Below are 15,603 nucleotides of genomic sequence, written 5' to 3' on the forward strand. Positions count from 1 at the left end.
TGAGCTTATCTATCTCTTTCTCTCTTGATCTTTTTAACTCTGGGTCTTTGCATATTTTAATGTAATATTTTACTTGGTCTTCTTGGTTCTTTTCAGTTCTTGCACATCATCATTTCTGCAACTTGCTTTAGCGCCTCTGTGTTCCAGAGCACTTAGTCAACCACAGTGTCTGAAGGGCTGGGTTCAAGCCCTGACTCCCTCCCTCCACAGCTGTCTTTCTGGTCAAGCCTCTCTCCTACCTGGGCTTCCCTGTATTGATCTGTGAAATGAAGATTATAGTAACACCCATACACCCTTTTCTAGACCATTCTTAAGATTACACAAGATGGTATACACAACACCCTTAGCATCCAGTGCTCTCGTTCTTGGTACTTATGCTGTGGGATGGAAGTGAACTGTACACCTTAAATCCTGTACACCGAAGCACACCACCTAGCCAGATCATGAGCCACATCAGCATTCACATCTCCAGGTACCTCAGTTGTTCCTTGGGCATAAAAATATGAAGTCGATCTCATAAAGTGATTTTTTTTTAATAATAGGGAAAAGAAATCTCCCCCCAAAAGTCAATTGTTAATGTGATAGCAGCACTCAAAATTTCAGAGATGCCCAAAGGTCTCCATGGTAACCCTGCAAAATGTCAAAGATGTGCTGCCCCGTGGAAGCCCTCTGGAAATGGCAAAGTTCTGTAGAGAGGGGTGCGGGGCGGTGCTGAGGGCACCGTTGCCCAGATGCAAGACCGCAGGCTGAGGGCCACTCCCATGCCAACAAGCACTCTTTGCAAAATGGATAGCAACAGAGGGCTCCTGGGGCCCAGAGAGTTGCCCTTGCTTGCTTGTCTGTCGTTGCTGACACGTCCCTCTCCCCTCTCTCCTCCACCGCCCGCAGGTTCCGCCTCCAGTGCCACCGCATTGTCAATGACACCATCTTCACCAACCTGATCCTCTTCTTCATCCTGCTCAGCAGCATTTCCCTGGCTGCCGAGGACCCCGTCCAGCACACCTCCTTCAGGAACCACGTACGCACACCCCCACCTCTGTGCACCTCACCCTGGGAATGTACCCGGGCTCGCGGCTGCTGCTGCTGTTGGTGTTCTTGTTTGCTCGGGAGCCCAATTCCAACATTCAAAATCCAAAATCAGATGTGCAGTAAACGTTCTCTTTAGAGATGATGGTCTTTGGAGAACCCATTGGGGACCAGCAGAAGCATGTAAGAGTGCATGAACTAGGGCTGGCCTGATCACTGGCAACGGTCAGGAGTTTCTTTACCCTGTGAATGGTCTCTGGATGCCTGGCTCCCTGTAAACTTAGTAAAGGGGACCCACTGATACTGGGCAGGCCTTGCCTGCCCTTTGCTAGCCTCTAACCATATTCTGACCAGTCCTAATAAGTTGGGAGAGACGGCACATTGGAGAGCAAGTGCCAAGCATACGGTTGACCTTGCAAGAAGAGAGCCTAGGTTGAGTGCCAATAGTGCAGAAAACTTAATTTGGAGACCCACCCAAGGCTCTGGTGGATGTCATTAGAATTAGAATTAACATGCATTTTCTGTATCTGACAGCCCCAGGTGAGCACAAGAGAGCCTATCAATCTAAAACCATACCTATGCCAAACGGCTTAGTGGCTCCTGGCGCCGCTTGTCCCCAGACTTTGCTACCAGAGGGCTAGCAGGCCTTGGCCCCAGCTCTGTCTGACCCATCACTGGAATCTTGATGAAGCCAGTCCCCAGCCCTGGAGGGTGCTCCCTCTCAGGCTCCAAAGAGACACCGCCAGGACAGATTTCCACCAACAAGAAGCTGACTGAGTCACACCCAAGTGAGCTAGGCATTTTGCACTTCCTGCAAAAGAGAATCCTTTTGACAAAGGAGCCCAGGTGGCATAGTGGTTAGTCATTGGGCTGTGACCGGCAAGGTCAGCAGTTCGGAACCACGAGCCCACTCCAAGGGAAAAAGTTGGTGTTTTCTACACCCATCAAGAATGGCAGTCTCGTAAGCCCACGGGCCGTTCTACCCTGTCCTCTCGGGCCGCTGGAAGTCGGCGTTGACAGGTTGACCGTGAGTTAGAGTGAGTCGCTTTGACAAGCACGCCCTTGGGGCCAATGGGGTTTGTAAATGCATTGGATTCGTGAGGAAAACATCCAAGCAGATGCTGCCCGGACCCGGTATCAGCTGAGGCCTCCGTGGAAAACTTCTTGGCCTACCTGGGGGCTTTCCATGCCGCACGGAGCTGCCTGGGGCTCGCGCCTTCAGAATCCGGCCTTGTGTCTTGGCCTCCTGTGTCCAGACTCACCTCACCTTGGAGGGCCTCCCGGGCCCAGCGTTTTGGGTTTTGAAGTGTGGGTCCTTTGCTGAGCTCCTCCCATGCTGCTCTCCTCCCCCACCCCTCCTCAACCCTCTTCCTTTTTGTTTTGCAGATTCTGTTTTATTTTGATATTGTTTTTACTGCCATTTTCACCATTGAAATTGCTCTGAAGGTAAAGCCCCCACCCCCCACCCCTCTCCCTCTCTTCCCTTGTCTTCCCTCATGCCAGCACCAGCTCTCTGCTGCCTGCCACCTGCCACTAACACACATGCTCCTGTCCACGCGGGCACTCTCTGAACCGCTAATCCGGTTGTGCTTCTTTTTCAGATCCTAGGCAATGCAGACTACGTCTTCACTAGTATCTTTACGTTAGAAATTATCCTTAAGGTAATGCCTGCTGAGCGATGCTGTCTCTCCGTCTCTCCCTCTGTCTCTCTCGCTCTCCTCTGACCCTCCATCTCGGCACGTGGGACACGTCGGGCCGCACTTTGTACAGACTCGGGAGCTATGGGTGCCTCCAGAATCCCACCCCACTGAAGCCTCTCCTCCCTGACCACCACCCAATTGAATGCTCGTGGCCTGGAAGAGGGCCTGGGTGGCCAGTGTGGACAATGGGGCGGGCGGGGTGCTGTGCCCCGTTCCCCAGTGCTCCTGCACACTGGCTCCCACCCACCACATGCTCACGGACAAACCATCCCCGGGGTGGCTGAGTGCCCGGCTTCCCTCCTCCTGCCCAAAGGGAGCGCCGCACGACTTCCCAGTTGGGAAGCTCTCCTGAGCAGCCCTCTTTCAGAGGTTGGCCTTCCTCACTGCACAGAGCTGGGACCAGAGGGCAGGGTTCAGATGCAGCTGGGCCTCCCGTCAGAAGGGTCACCGCCTAGGCAAGATTTCGAGCCAGTCCCCCAACAGCAGGCTTTCCACAGACAAGGACAGGTGACCTCTGAACCCACTGGCTACTGTTGCCACGCCCCTGTCCCCAAGGATGGAGGGGAGAGGATTGGGCTGGCGAGCTGAGCGCAGGGTGTTGAGAAGCCAGTGTGGAGGATAGCTTGAGCTCCCAGGGCCAGAGCCCTGCCTGCTGCGGCCCTGTCTGTGGGCTGGCAGCTCTGTTTGTGAGATTGCCGCACCATCATTACCCTCAAAGCCAGGGGTCCTTAAACTTTTAAAACCAGGGGCGAGTTCACTGTCCCTCAGACCCGTTGGAGGGCCGGACTACAGTTTAAAAAAAAAAAAAAAATTGAACAAATTCCTATGCACACTGCCCACATCTTATTTTGAAGTTAAAAAAACAAACGGGGTGCATGTGGCCCGCGGGCCGTAGTTTGAGGACCCCTGCTCAAAGCCACCAGAACCCCTCTGAACCACATGAGACAAGAGAGAACATTTCCAGGTTCCCCCTTGTGATTCTGAGCCCCTAAACCACCGTGGCAGCCCCTCTGGTCCACCTGAGGTTCAGGTGTGAGCCTGGAGACCTTGAGAAGGTGTGACGCGTCCTCGTGTGTTGTCTCAGAGCAGGCAGGGAGATTCTACCCTGAACCTGGGGTGGCTGCATCCACGTCAGTGCCTTTTCCTCCAGAGGAACCCCCGCGCCCTTCGAATCCCATCCCATCCCAGTGAGTGACTGTCGGGAGCTGGGTATCCACACGGAGCTCCAGCCCGATAGACTCCTCCGTCCCTCCGTCATGAGCCACCCCTTACGTGCACAGGAGGCCCTGTCACCGCCAGACACAGCTGGATTGGGGTGGGGCTGTGTCAGGGGCTCCCTTGTGCTTGCCCCTCCCTCTGTCCCTGGTCCCGGGTTGTTCTCTAATCCTCAGGGAGGGTGGATCTGACCAGGCCCGCTCCCTGCGGGTGGGGACCAGAGAGCTCAGAGAGACCGGACTGCATTCAGTGTCTGGCTGGGGGCTCACACTGTGAGGCCCCTTCCCACCACCACCCCCGCCGTCCTGGGGCTCTGTTTGTCTTGCACTCCAGACACAGGGGTCCGAAAGAAAAGCTCTTGGGCCGTGCTCCGAGCCCCACCACAGAGCTTCCCCTTCCCCGGTGGATTTCAATGGTGCTATTATTTTCCCTTCAAGATTGCCCCCCACCCCCAAGCTGAAACATGAGAAAGATTATGGCAAGACCTTGCCCCCCTTCTGCGCTTTTCCTTTTCTGTGCACTCTTCTGCCTCTGCACCCCCAAGGATAAACTCCAGTCCCCACCACCCACCCTCGGGGGGGTGGGGGGGGGCCCTCTGTCTGAGCCAGAGGGCCCATGTTGAGCCATGGCTCAAGAGACAATGATGGCTGCTTCAGAGGGGCCCTGAGAGTCAGGGACAGTGGAAGGGAGGGAGGACGTCGGCCTTTGCAAAGGAAGGGCATGTAGGACCCAAGGCACTGACCTGCAGCAGGCACAGACCGGCATCACCCAGAAGACAGGAGGTGGGCCACCCAGTAGAACTTCCAGGAGCGTGGTCACTTGAGGGAGTAGAAGTCTCATCTTCTTTGTGGAAACCCTGCATTCCGTTCACGGCCAGTGCACCCTCTGTGGAGGCTGTGGAGACTGTGCTGCTAGGATGTGGGTCGGCTGTCAGTGGGACTTCCAGGCTAAATCAGACTAGGAAGACAGGCCTGGCCATCTGCTTCTGAAATCAGCCAGGGAACAACCCCCCCTTGGAGGCCAGGGGTGGCCGTGCGTCAGGGACTGACCCACTGATGCTTTCAATAACCAGAGCCGCCCCACTGTGGGGACAGCCACCTGGAGAGGTGGGTTGCCCGCAGCTGGCCAGAGGGGGTGGGGGGCCCTTGCCCTTTTAGCTAAGAGAGACTGTGACTTTTTGTGCCCACCCTTTTGTCCTCCCTTGGCCAAGACACCGTCCAGCAAAAATAGGCTTTTCCTGAGTCCAAACATGGGACTTGGAGGAAGCAGGTGACGGGATTGGCACTCGGCCACTCAGATCACGGGCTCTGGCTGCTCCCATGCCCCGATGCAGAGGCCTTTCCACCAAGTTATCCAGTGTTCCGGCCTCTGCTTGCCCCTCCCCCAAGACCTGTCCTTCCTCTCCCCGTTCTGGGACGCACGCACACTCTCACACACGTACACAGACTTGCTGCTCTCGGCCTGGGGCCTCCTGACCAAACAGGAGTCCGAAGTCAGAAGAACGTGGCTCTCTGAGCCCCCTGAGTACCCCTAGTGAAGGGGTTCCTTTTCCCCGTCGAGGGGGGAGGCTCTGCCACGGCTCAGAAGTGGGTCGGAAGGGCCAGGCCAGAAGCAAGGGGAGATGAGAGCCAGCACTTTCTCCCGATCACGAGGGAGACCGCGCAAGAAGATGGACCAAGCTGCCATCAGCAGGAACGGAAGACTCTTGGGTTCAGGCCCTGGGCTGCTGACCACAGGTCTCAGTCCGAAACCACCAGCCGCCCCTGGGGAGAAAGATAGGGCTTTCCACTCCCGTAAAGAGTCTCGGACACCCACAGGAGCAGTGCCACTCCGGCCTATAGGGTGTCTATGAGTCAGCATTGACTCCATGGCTGGGAGAGTTGTAGGGGAGCCACGCAGGTCCGGTGTCTAGGGCCTCGGGTCCTCGTTGAGAGCGGGACAGCAAGCCCCTCCAGAGGGCTGGCCTGAGAGAAAGAGCTCAAATGATATTCCCTGCAGCCCTTTATATAACCCACCCACTTCTGAGACCTAGTGAAGAACACAGGTGCCTGCAGCCCCTGCGGCCCCCTGCGGCAGGAGATAAATGGGAGGAATTCGGTTGTCAAGAGTGATTTTTGCCCCATTTCCCCTGTGTTGCTTGTGAATTGCTCTGTGGATGCACAGCCCTGGGCATGCGCTGACTCCAGAGAGATGAAAGGGACCCCTGAGGGGGACCCTCCCGGCCCCTTGACCATCCACTCCAAATGCATCCCCTTGGCTGACGCTCCGTGGCCCCTGACCTTTTCAGACCCCACCCTGGAACTCCACTGGTTCTTCGTTCAAGGCAGCGCACTGGTCACCGACAGTGCACCCACGCTGACCTCTGCCACCGGAGGGAAAAGCAGCCTAGTCCTCGCCACCCTCATAGCCCCTGGTCACGGTCAAAGGACGTTTGCTGTGTTTCTCTCTAAGGAGCCTCAGAGAGGCAGAGAGCAGTGTCCCGTGGTACATTCTTCCACAAGAACTCAACACCAAGTAATCCCCCCACCACCCCCCAGGTCAGTTCTCTGCCGGGGACAGCTGGCCTTCCCTATGGAGTTCACTGGCCACAGCATGGGGTTCGCAGCATGGGGTTCGGTGTTGAATATCCAGTGGATACTTACAACCCGATGGAGTAGAGCTTCTCACCGGTTCTGTTTGTCGGAGAAGGCAACTCCACCTCCCTTGGGAAGAATTCAGAATCCAAGTGCACGTTCGTGGACCCCAGTGAACACTGATAGGTGCACTTACAACCTCTGGGGAGAGAGCCTTGGCGCCTGTTTTTTGGAGGAAGACACCGAGGCAGAGAGAAGTTATGGCACTTGCCCCATGCCACACAAAATGATAAGGGTGGGTTCCAGTGCATCCAGAGTTTGGGCTTTCAGTCCAGCCTAGCATACCCAGCCTGTGGCCTGAAAGGGCATGCAGGCTAGAAGCAAGACCAGGGAATTGTGCCCAGCATGTGTGGCACACGTCATAGATGCTCTCTGAGACCATAGGGCGGAGGATGCTCATCAGTGGTCCTCATCCATTGCCCGGGGCAACCACTCATGGTGCATCCCAACCCCCGTGGGTGGAACTAGTTGAAACACACACACACACATACACAGAGCATGGCTGAGTGCCTAGCAGCACATAACCTCCCCTCTCCCTCCACCCTACCCATGGCTCCCAGGATCTCCTCTCAATCTCATTGACCAAAGTAGAGACCTTCTATGCGCCCCCCCCCCCACACACACACACACCCCTAGCCTGGTGGTGAGCTACTGCCCTGGGTGACAGGTGACATCAACCTTAGTGACACCTGTCCCTGCCTGCTGGCTCAGTCACTTCCAGGAACCCCGGGGTCCTGTTGGACTCATCAGCCGTGATGGGGGGGGGGGGCAGTGAGGTTGCCAGCACCCCACCCCACTGATGCTAGTTGACAGTTATTGAGAGAATGTCTTGCCCAGGCATTAGGGTGACCAACTCCCCCAGCTGGCTTGGGACGTGGGTTTCTGGCAGGACAGGATTTTCATTGCTGCAACCAGGAACATTCTGTGCGAAATGGGGGAGGCAGTCACCTCCTGAGCATGCCTCACTGTCCACCAACTCCCTAGTTTTCTTAAGCTGGCCCAGAGGGTAAACAGAATTTGGGGGAAAAAGTGAAGGCATTTGTGTCAAAGGGAACCCCACTAGGTGAGGGTCTTCAGGGCTGGAGCTATGGAAATAAAAGTCTGAAGAGAAAGGGTGAGAAATTAGGGGTAGTGGGACCCAGTGTGGAAAGATTTTGAATAAGGCCTGGGGAGTCCAGGCTGCTGTGGCCTGGTGGCTGGCAGGAGCCACTGTCCACCCTGAGCTGGAGGGATCTGCGGTGGCCGCTTTTTTTGGCACCATAGCTCCATATTTGGCGCTGCCTCTGCTCCACCCCCTCCCTCATTATTCTCAGATGGGGGTGCCGCCCCCCCTTACAGGAATCGGGAGTACTCATGACTTTCTCAGGGGTGCTGGGGAAGGAAGGGGGTGGGGGCAGGTCTCTGGCGCTCGGGGTCAGGCCAGTCGCACCATGTCTGTCCGTGTCTCCCTACAGATGACTGCCTACGGGGCTTTCCTCCACAAGGGCTCCTTCTGCCGGAACTACTTCAACATCTTGGACCTGCTGGTGGTCAGCGTGTCCCTCATCTCCTTTGGCATCCAGTGAGTAGGCACTCCCTCGGCCCAAGGTGGGGGGGCACGCAGCTGGGAATGTGTGTCGGAGTGGCCACCATGTTCTGGGGACCCACGGCATGACAGTGGTAGCAACGGGGCTCTGAAGTCACACAGCATGGTGACTGATCCCTGGGTCTGTGCCCTCCATGTTGTGGCTTGTGGGGGGCTTGGGGACCCAACAGGCCACATTGGTTATGAACAGAGGAACGGCTCCAGTGTCCTCCCACCCCACTCACACGTGTCCATTGCCCACTGCTGTCAAGAGCCTGCCAAACCATCCTGATCTTCTGGTCCATCCTCCACCTCTTTGCCCCCAAAGCACCTAATGTTTTCTCTCTCTCTCTCTCTCTCTCTCTCTCTCTCTCTCTCTCTCTGTGTGTGTGTGTGTGTGTGTGTGTGTGTGTGTGTGTGTGTGTGTGTGTGTGCTGTCTGCTCATGGAATTGGTTTGCACAGTGGAATCTCTAAAATACATATTTGCCCTAAATCACACCCCCAGATTTTTTTTTTTTTTTTTTTGGTCTCAACGCAGTCTGGGCTTTGGAATTTTTCCAAGCTCTCCAGGTAATTCCACTGTACAGCTAAGATTGCAAACCTTTCTCAGATTGAAAGTGATCCGATTACCGGTTGCTTCTAAATTCCAACAGCTGATAATGATAATCCTGCACTTAACCTTCCAAAGCCCTTTCACAGAGAGGCTCTTGTTGGAACGATACCAAAAAAACACAAACCCTCTGAGGTAGACTGTGTAGTGTGGGCAAGTGTGGTCCTCACTGTTGTGTAGATGGAGGTTGAGGGCACTCTAAGGCTGGCTCAAGGTCATACGAGTAACAGAATGACTTAAGTCCCAGGGGTCATGGGTCTCCCTTCCCAAGGGTCTTGTTGTGGTGAGCTTAGGCTCACTACGAGGAGCCCTGGAGGTGTAGTGGTTACGTGTGGGGCTGTGGTCGCATGGTCGGCAGTTTGAAACCACCAGCAGCTCCAAGGGCTTCCTAACTCCTATCAACAGCTACAGTCTCAGAAACCCATAGGAGGTCGCTATGAGTCCATATTGACCCGATGGCCGTGAGTTTGGTTTGGAGGGTCACTATGGGAGCCCTGGTGGCATAATGGTTATGTGTTGAGCTGCCAACCGCAAGATCAGTAGTTCAAAACCACCAGCTGCTTCACAGGAGAGAGATGAGGCTTTCTAGTTCGCTAAGATTTGCACCCTCAGAAACCCATAGGGGCAGTTCTACCCTGACCTATAGGGTGGCAGTGAGTTGGAATCAACTTGATAGCAGTGGGTTTGAATGTTTTGACCAGGTGGGATGGAAACGAGGGTTTGGGGAGTAAGACTGTTCTGTGGTCATCAGCTATATTACCCCAAACTTTCTGCCTGGGAACCTGCAGGTCTAGAGTTTCTCATCCCAACACCACTAATAAATCACTCTCCAGCCTTGAACCAAGAACACCCCCACCCCCCCTTTTAGTCTGTGCTTTTCCCATCTGACCTTTAAATCCTTTCCAATTGTGATTCCGTGCAAACTGACTCCCTCCCTGAGATCCACTGGGATAAGATGCCGTGACAGATAGAAGTGCCCTTTGATTCTTGTGGAATAAAAGAGCCGTGAGCCAGAGAAACCAGATCTTTCCGCCAGCTCCCTCCTGAGCACATCCTCCTGACCAAGCGAGGCATAGCATCAGCCCTTGCCGACGTGCCCTGCATGTTTAAGGTCCCGAGGCAGGACGAAGCCTCTCCAGAAGCTTGGGAGGGTGTCTCCCTCACACAGTGTGTGCGGGCAGGCCCAAGCCGCAGGGTTGCTCACCCGCCTGGCATGATGAAGATGCCCCCTCCCCAAAGGAGGATAGAGAATTCCAGAAAGGATTCCAGCATTTTCCAAGGTGGACGCTGGACGCACTGCCTCCCAGTGCCCCCTTCCCTACAGAGAGACCTACAGCAATGACCTACAGCTCCCAGAAATTCTGACTTGGCCCTGACGTCCCAGCTGTGGGGAACCTGCTATATAGAGACCCCCTCCATTGTTCTTTCCGTGGTTGGTTACTGGGAAGTAGATCGCCAGGCCCTTCTTTCAAGGCAATCTACTGGCAGAACCTCGGCATGCTAACCATTCGGACCACCCACAGCCGAAGCCAAATCAATTTCATTGTCCCAACCCTGTGGGACCGATTAGAATGCTCCCTGTGAGTGTCCAAGACCGTCCATCTTCATGGGGACAGACAGCCGCATCTTCTCCCACAGAGTGGCTAGTGGGTTCAAACTGCTGGCCACTCAGTTAGCAGCCCAACTCGTAACCCACTCTACCCCCAGGACGCCTTTTCTCTCACCCAAGGGCCCCAGCATAATAAAAGCTACCATTTATTGGGCTCGGAATCTGTGCCAAAACATATCGCTAGTTGGAGCTCATGCGTTTTCTCCTGTGGTCCTTGCAGTGGTCTCCAGAGGTGAGTCCTGGGAGAAACTAAGGCTCAGGAAAGTTAGGACATCGATCCTCATTGATTTGGCTGGGAAGTGGCAAGGCTGGGGTTTGAATTCAATGGGGGGGGGGGGGGGGGGGGCTTGCTCTAACTCTCCTTGGTAATCATAGAGATCTTCCGAGTTGCTCATGAAATTGCCAGTACCTCATGGTGAGTTATTAATACCTCATGGCCTCCCCACCCCCAACACCCACCACCTGCCAGCCCCAAGACCTGAATTCGCTATCAGTATTTCATTCTTTGGAGCCCTGGTGATGTAGTGGTTACGAGTTGGGCTGTTAACCTCAAGGTCAGCAGTTTGAAACCGCCAGCTGCTCCATGGGAGAAAGATGGGGCTTTCTACTCCTGTCAAGAGTCAGAGTCTCAGAAACCCGCGGGACAGTTCGACCCCGCCCTCTAGGGTCTCCATGAGTCAGGGTCTGCTCGATGGCAGCGCGTTTGCTTTCTCGGTTATATTATTCTTTAGGAGCCCTGGTGGCACAGTGCCTTATGTGTTGGCAGGTCACCCAACGTGAACAGTTCAAAACCACCACCTACCCTGTGGGAGAAAGATGAGGCTTTCTCCTCCCAGAAAGATTTAGTCTCAGAAACGCAGAGGGTCACTGTGAGTCGGTGTGATTTACCCACCAAGAGGAAAGGCCCGGCACCACAGCAAGCTCTGGGTTCTTGCAAGGTGGGGGATGGCATAGGAGGCGGGGCTGGTTCCAGAAGGGAAAGTCACCTGGCAGACAGACGTTGCCGTTGCTCATGAGTAGCCCCTGCAGGGGATTCATTCGCCCTCTCTTTCCTGCTCCACCCTAACCTGGAAAGGCTTACAACCCAGCCTTTTCTTTCCCAGGTCCAGTGCCATCAACGTTGTGAAGATCCTGCGAGTCCTTCGAGTACTCAGGCCCCTGAGGGCCATCAACAGGGCCAAGGGGCTAAAGGTGAGAGACAGGTGGACGTAGGCCTGGACAGGGAGCAACTCACAGGGCCGACAGCCATCAGCTGGTCACTAGTTGGTGGCAACTCAGCAGAAGTGAGCGGGAGGAGGGGAGGGAAGAGACATAGGCCGGAGTCCGGACCCTCCCTGCCTACCTCAGGCCCCACTCAAGTCCTGGGTCCTGGCTGAACCGAATCATGGCAGAATGGAAGCTCCCAGTTTTCCCGGAGAAGACACCCACGCAAACTTAATGCCCTGCATTGGCTAGAGAAGTTGTTCCTCTACCCCTGCTATTCCAATGGGATGTTACCAGGACGCTTTCTTTATCCCTGTTGTCACCTAGAGTCCAGTGGGGGCCTCTGCCTTCCATTGGCTTCCATCACATGTCTCTGGGAAGCTCCTTGCTCCCTTTTGGAGCCTGACTCCTCCCACATTGACTAAGGAGCTGCCTGCCCTGAGAGGCTCCTGACTTGGCCAGGGAGTCTGAGGCTGCAGGCACCTCCTGAAGCCTTGGCCCCCTCCCCCACCCGCTTCCCGCTGCAGCACGTGGTCCAGTGTGTGTTTGTCGCCATCCGGACCATCGGCAACATCGTCATCGTCACCACACTGCTGCAGTTCATGTTCGCCTGCATCGGGGTCCAGCTCTTCAAGGTAAAATCCTGGCCCTCCCTCACCCCCTCCCATCAGCACTCCCAGGGAAGGCATCTTGGTTCCCTAAGGCTGCAGGACCAAAACCCCAGCAAGAGGGTGGCCTGAAAGAATGGGAATTGATTGGCTTGCAGTTCTGGGGGACAGATGTCCAATCAGGGTGTCGGTCCCCATGGTTCCTTCTGCGAATGTTGAGAGAGGAACGATTCCGTGACTCCCTCTTAGATTCGGGGACTGCCTGCAGTCCCTTTGCTACTGGTAGACAGACTCACCTGCTTCTCTCTTGTTCCACGGTATCTGACATCCCCCTGCACATGGGTCTGTTGCCACGGCTGCCCTGTCTTCTCTGAATTGACGTTCAGAAGAGCTCATTGTTACTGATAACATCTGTCTCTCTTAGCAAGTCACCTTCTCTAGCGCAGGCTTAGGACTTCAACATCTCTGTTTGGGGGACATAGTTCAGCTGTACAAAGAAAACCTGAAATGAACCGGAGCTACCACCGATAACGCAGGATAGCCTCGACTAGAGCCCTTCACTCGGCTTCCAGACAGGGGAGAAAATAGTCTGGAAGGAGGCTTTGTCCCCCCTCCCCCCCGGGGGCCAAAGGCCCCTCCCCTTCTCTGATCCGCTTTGCCCTCTAGGTCCTTGCGTTCCTTCTAGCAAGAAGGGCAGAGAGGTTTCCAAGCTCTGAAACCTCCAATCTGCAGCAGCTGCACTGCTGCACCCAGCTGACTGCTTCATCTCCCCCTGCTTCCTCACCAGGCCCTTTGGCTCCCCGGGGCCACCAGTCTCCTGGGTTTCGACTTTCAAGTTCTGCTCTCTGCACACCCACCGCACGCCCCTCCATGTAACCTCAACAGACCTCTCTCTTCCCGCGCAGTCCACCCCTCCCTCCGAGCCAGCTCCTTGGACACCTTCCTCACAAGCCCTTCTTAGGGACCCCAGCTGTCCGTGGCACGTACAGCCCTGAGGGTCTTCCTCCCTGGACTGCTTGGTGTACGGGGTCATGTCTCCCCCAACCAGAGTCTGCGCTCCTTAAGCCGTTTTCTCCTGAAATCCTAAGCGCCCGGCTGTGCTAGATACAAGGGACTCCTCAGAGGGTCTTTCAAATCTGTGTTTCCCATGAACTTTCGGAAACCCCCCTCGGGGGTACTCACTGGTGGCTATTTGAGGGATTCCTCGAGTACTGGACCTCTCCAGTCACTTTGTCCTGCTGTCTTCCAGGGAAAACTCTACACCTGTTCAGACAGTTCCAAGCAGACCGAGGCGGAGTGCAAGTGAGTACAGACTGAGGGCAGCCAGCGCCCACGGCTGCTTAACTCTGGGAGGCTGGGGACGCGGGGTGAGAGGCAGGAGGGCCCAGTGCGTCCTCAAACAGCCACGGCAGCCTGACTTCCCCCCTGTGCAATCTGGTACCCTTGGCTGTGGCGTTTCATCGCATCTGCTCCTGAAGGTTCTCCCCACAAAGCTCTTCCTCAAGGCTGCAATGGTGGGGTTGACCTGAGCCTATGCCATTACCCACCATGCTGGGAGTCACTGTTGAGCTAGACGTGACGGAAGAAGAGGGGGAGGACGCCCCAGAACAAACTCTCTCTCCTCTCTCAGGGGGAACTACATCACGTACAAGGACGGGGAGGTTGACCACCCCATCATCCAGCCCCGAAGCTGGGAGAATAGCAAGTTCGACTTCGACAACGTTCTGGCGGCCATGATGGCCCTGTTCACTGTCTCCACGTTTGAGGGGTGGCCAGAGTGAGTATGCAATGAGGCCTCACCGCACCTGAGTCATGGGGCGCACACCCATTCCCCGGGTTCTGTTACTGCCCCTCACTCTGAACCAGAGGTCACCCCCGTGTCCTCCCAAGGCAACGTGGATATGCTTCTAGAACAACCTGTACAGAGAGCCCATGGTCATGGTTGAAACATTGATTCTTCCTTTTCTCGAAGATGGCGACATGTTGGAAACTCCTAACCAAACAGATTTTCGGTTGCCTTCCCCCACCCACCCACCCCTGGCCTGTGCCATAGTAAGAGGGGCCCCTGCCGTTCCCCACATGGCATCTTCAGAGTAGGGTGTGGGCAGTGTGTTCCACGGGTGGGGCCCTTGGTCACCCCAAGATTCAAGGTTAACACACCCAGTGTGCACTCGGTGGAGAGATGTGACTGAGAAGTCTCTGTTGAGTTAAACTCCACCCCAGTCTCGAGACAGAGCCTTGTCCGTCTTTGCAGAGGAGCAGAAAGAAGCCGATGGAAGCCCAGGTCTGCATGCCTCTGCAGGGCAATGCTTTCGCGCCAGGTGACACGGCCCAGTCTGGGTCACCCCTCTCGGCAGCGGTGGCGCGTGGGCCTACGGGGTGAAAGAGAGATGACACGCAAGAAGTGCTAGGACTGTGGAGAGTGACAAAGGAAGTGGAGGCCATCATCCCCACAGGAAAAGGGGACCAGGTGTGATGGGCACATTGCCCAGGCTTCCATGAGTAGCACACTTGTGCCAACCTGAGTATAAAGCCAAGCCACCGTCTATGCTCTGTAGGAGCGTGGGGGTCCTGGGAGTGTCCTTTTGGGCAGTAATATTTGCTCTCACAGAGATTTATTTTATGTGCACCCTAACCTCCTCTGAATCCATGCCAGTCTACAAAGCTATTTAATATTTCCTGATGTTATCAATATTTGAAACCAATATCCATGACTCAGGTTGCTTTTACATCATTCTTGACGGTTTCTAAACTCCTACATATGCTGTGTTATCAACTGCCCTGAAAGGTAGCAAAGTCCGGAGCTCCATTTTCCAGAGGAAACATCAAAGACTCAAAACGGCTGATGATTAGCTCAGGGTCATGTGGCCAACGAGGTACAAGCCTGGGCCTTGAACCCAGGTCTTCTGGCTCCCAGCTTAGTGTTGTCTCCAGCACCCCTGCCTCTGGGGGACTACCCCACCCCCGCCCAGGAGCAGAGGTGCCATCATCCTGGGGAGATGGCACTGCTTCTCCAGTTCCCCTGTGGGGCCTGTCTCCTCCTCCAGGCTGCTGTACCGCTCCATCGACTCGCACACGGAAGACAAGGGTCCCATCTACAACTACCGCGTGGAGATCTCCATCTTCTTCATCATCTACATCATCATCATTGCCTTCTTCATGATGAACATCTTCGTGGGCTTTGTCATCGTGACCTTCCAGGAGCAGGGGGAGCAGGAGTACAAGAACTGTGAGCTGGACAAGAACCAGGTAGGTTCCTAGGAAGGAGAGGAGTAGGGAGGTGAGGTGGGCAGCAGGGCGCCCTTGAGCAATGACAGCAGCAGCAGCAACTGGGCCCACCCAGAGCAGAGGTGACAGCCAGTGGAGAGACCCATGCCAACACAAAGATCACCCGCCCTGCATCTCCGCCAGGAGCAGAGGGCTCGCTGTCTTCT

General features: G+C 55.4%; 1 protein-coding gene across 1 annotated transcript in view; it reads left to right on the forward strand.

Moving 5' to 3' along the window:
* Nucleotides 1–15,603, forward strand: part of CACNA1C (calcium voltage-gated channel subunit alpha1 C) — an 865,289-nt gene that overhangs the window by 748,143 nt on the left and 101,543 nt on the right. The window contains exons 20-28 of the mRNA XM_045295927.1: nt 889–1,018; nt 2,413–2,472; nt 2,628–2,687; nt 8,029–8,135; nt 11,462–11,549; nt 12,089–12,196; nt 13,419–13,471; nt 13,800–13,946; nt 15,217–15,418. Coding sequence (XP_045151862.1) covers nt 889–1,018; nt 2,413–2,472; nt 2,628–2,687; nt 8,029–8,135; nt 11,462–11,549; nt 12,089–12,196; nt 13,419–13,471; nt 13,800–13,946; nt 15,217–15,418 — 955 coding nt within the window. The remainder of the gene's footprint in view (nt 1–888; nt 1,019–2,412; nt 2,473–2,627; nt 2,688–8,028; nt 8,136–11,461; nt 11,550–12,088; nt 12,197–13,418; nt 13,472–13,799; nt 13,947–15,216; nt 15,419–15,603) is intronic.

Source organism: Echinops telfairi, unplaced genomic scaffold (assembly GCF_000313985.2).
Source record: "Echinops telfairi isolate 266 unplaced genomic scaffold, ASM31398v2 ScPeMD7_6273;HRSCAF=7185, whole genome shotgun sequence".
Lineage (NCBI taxonomy): Eukaryota > Metazoa > Chordata > Mammalia > Afrosoricida > Tenrecidae > Echinops > Echinops telfairi.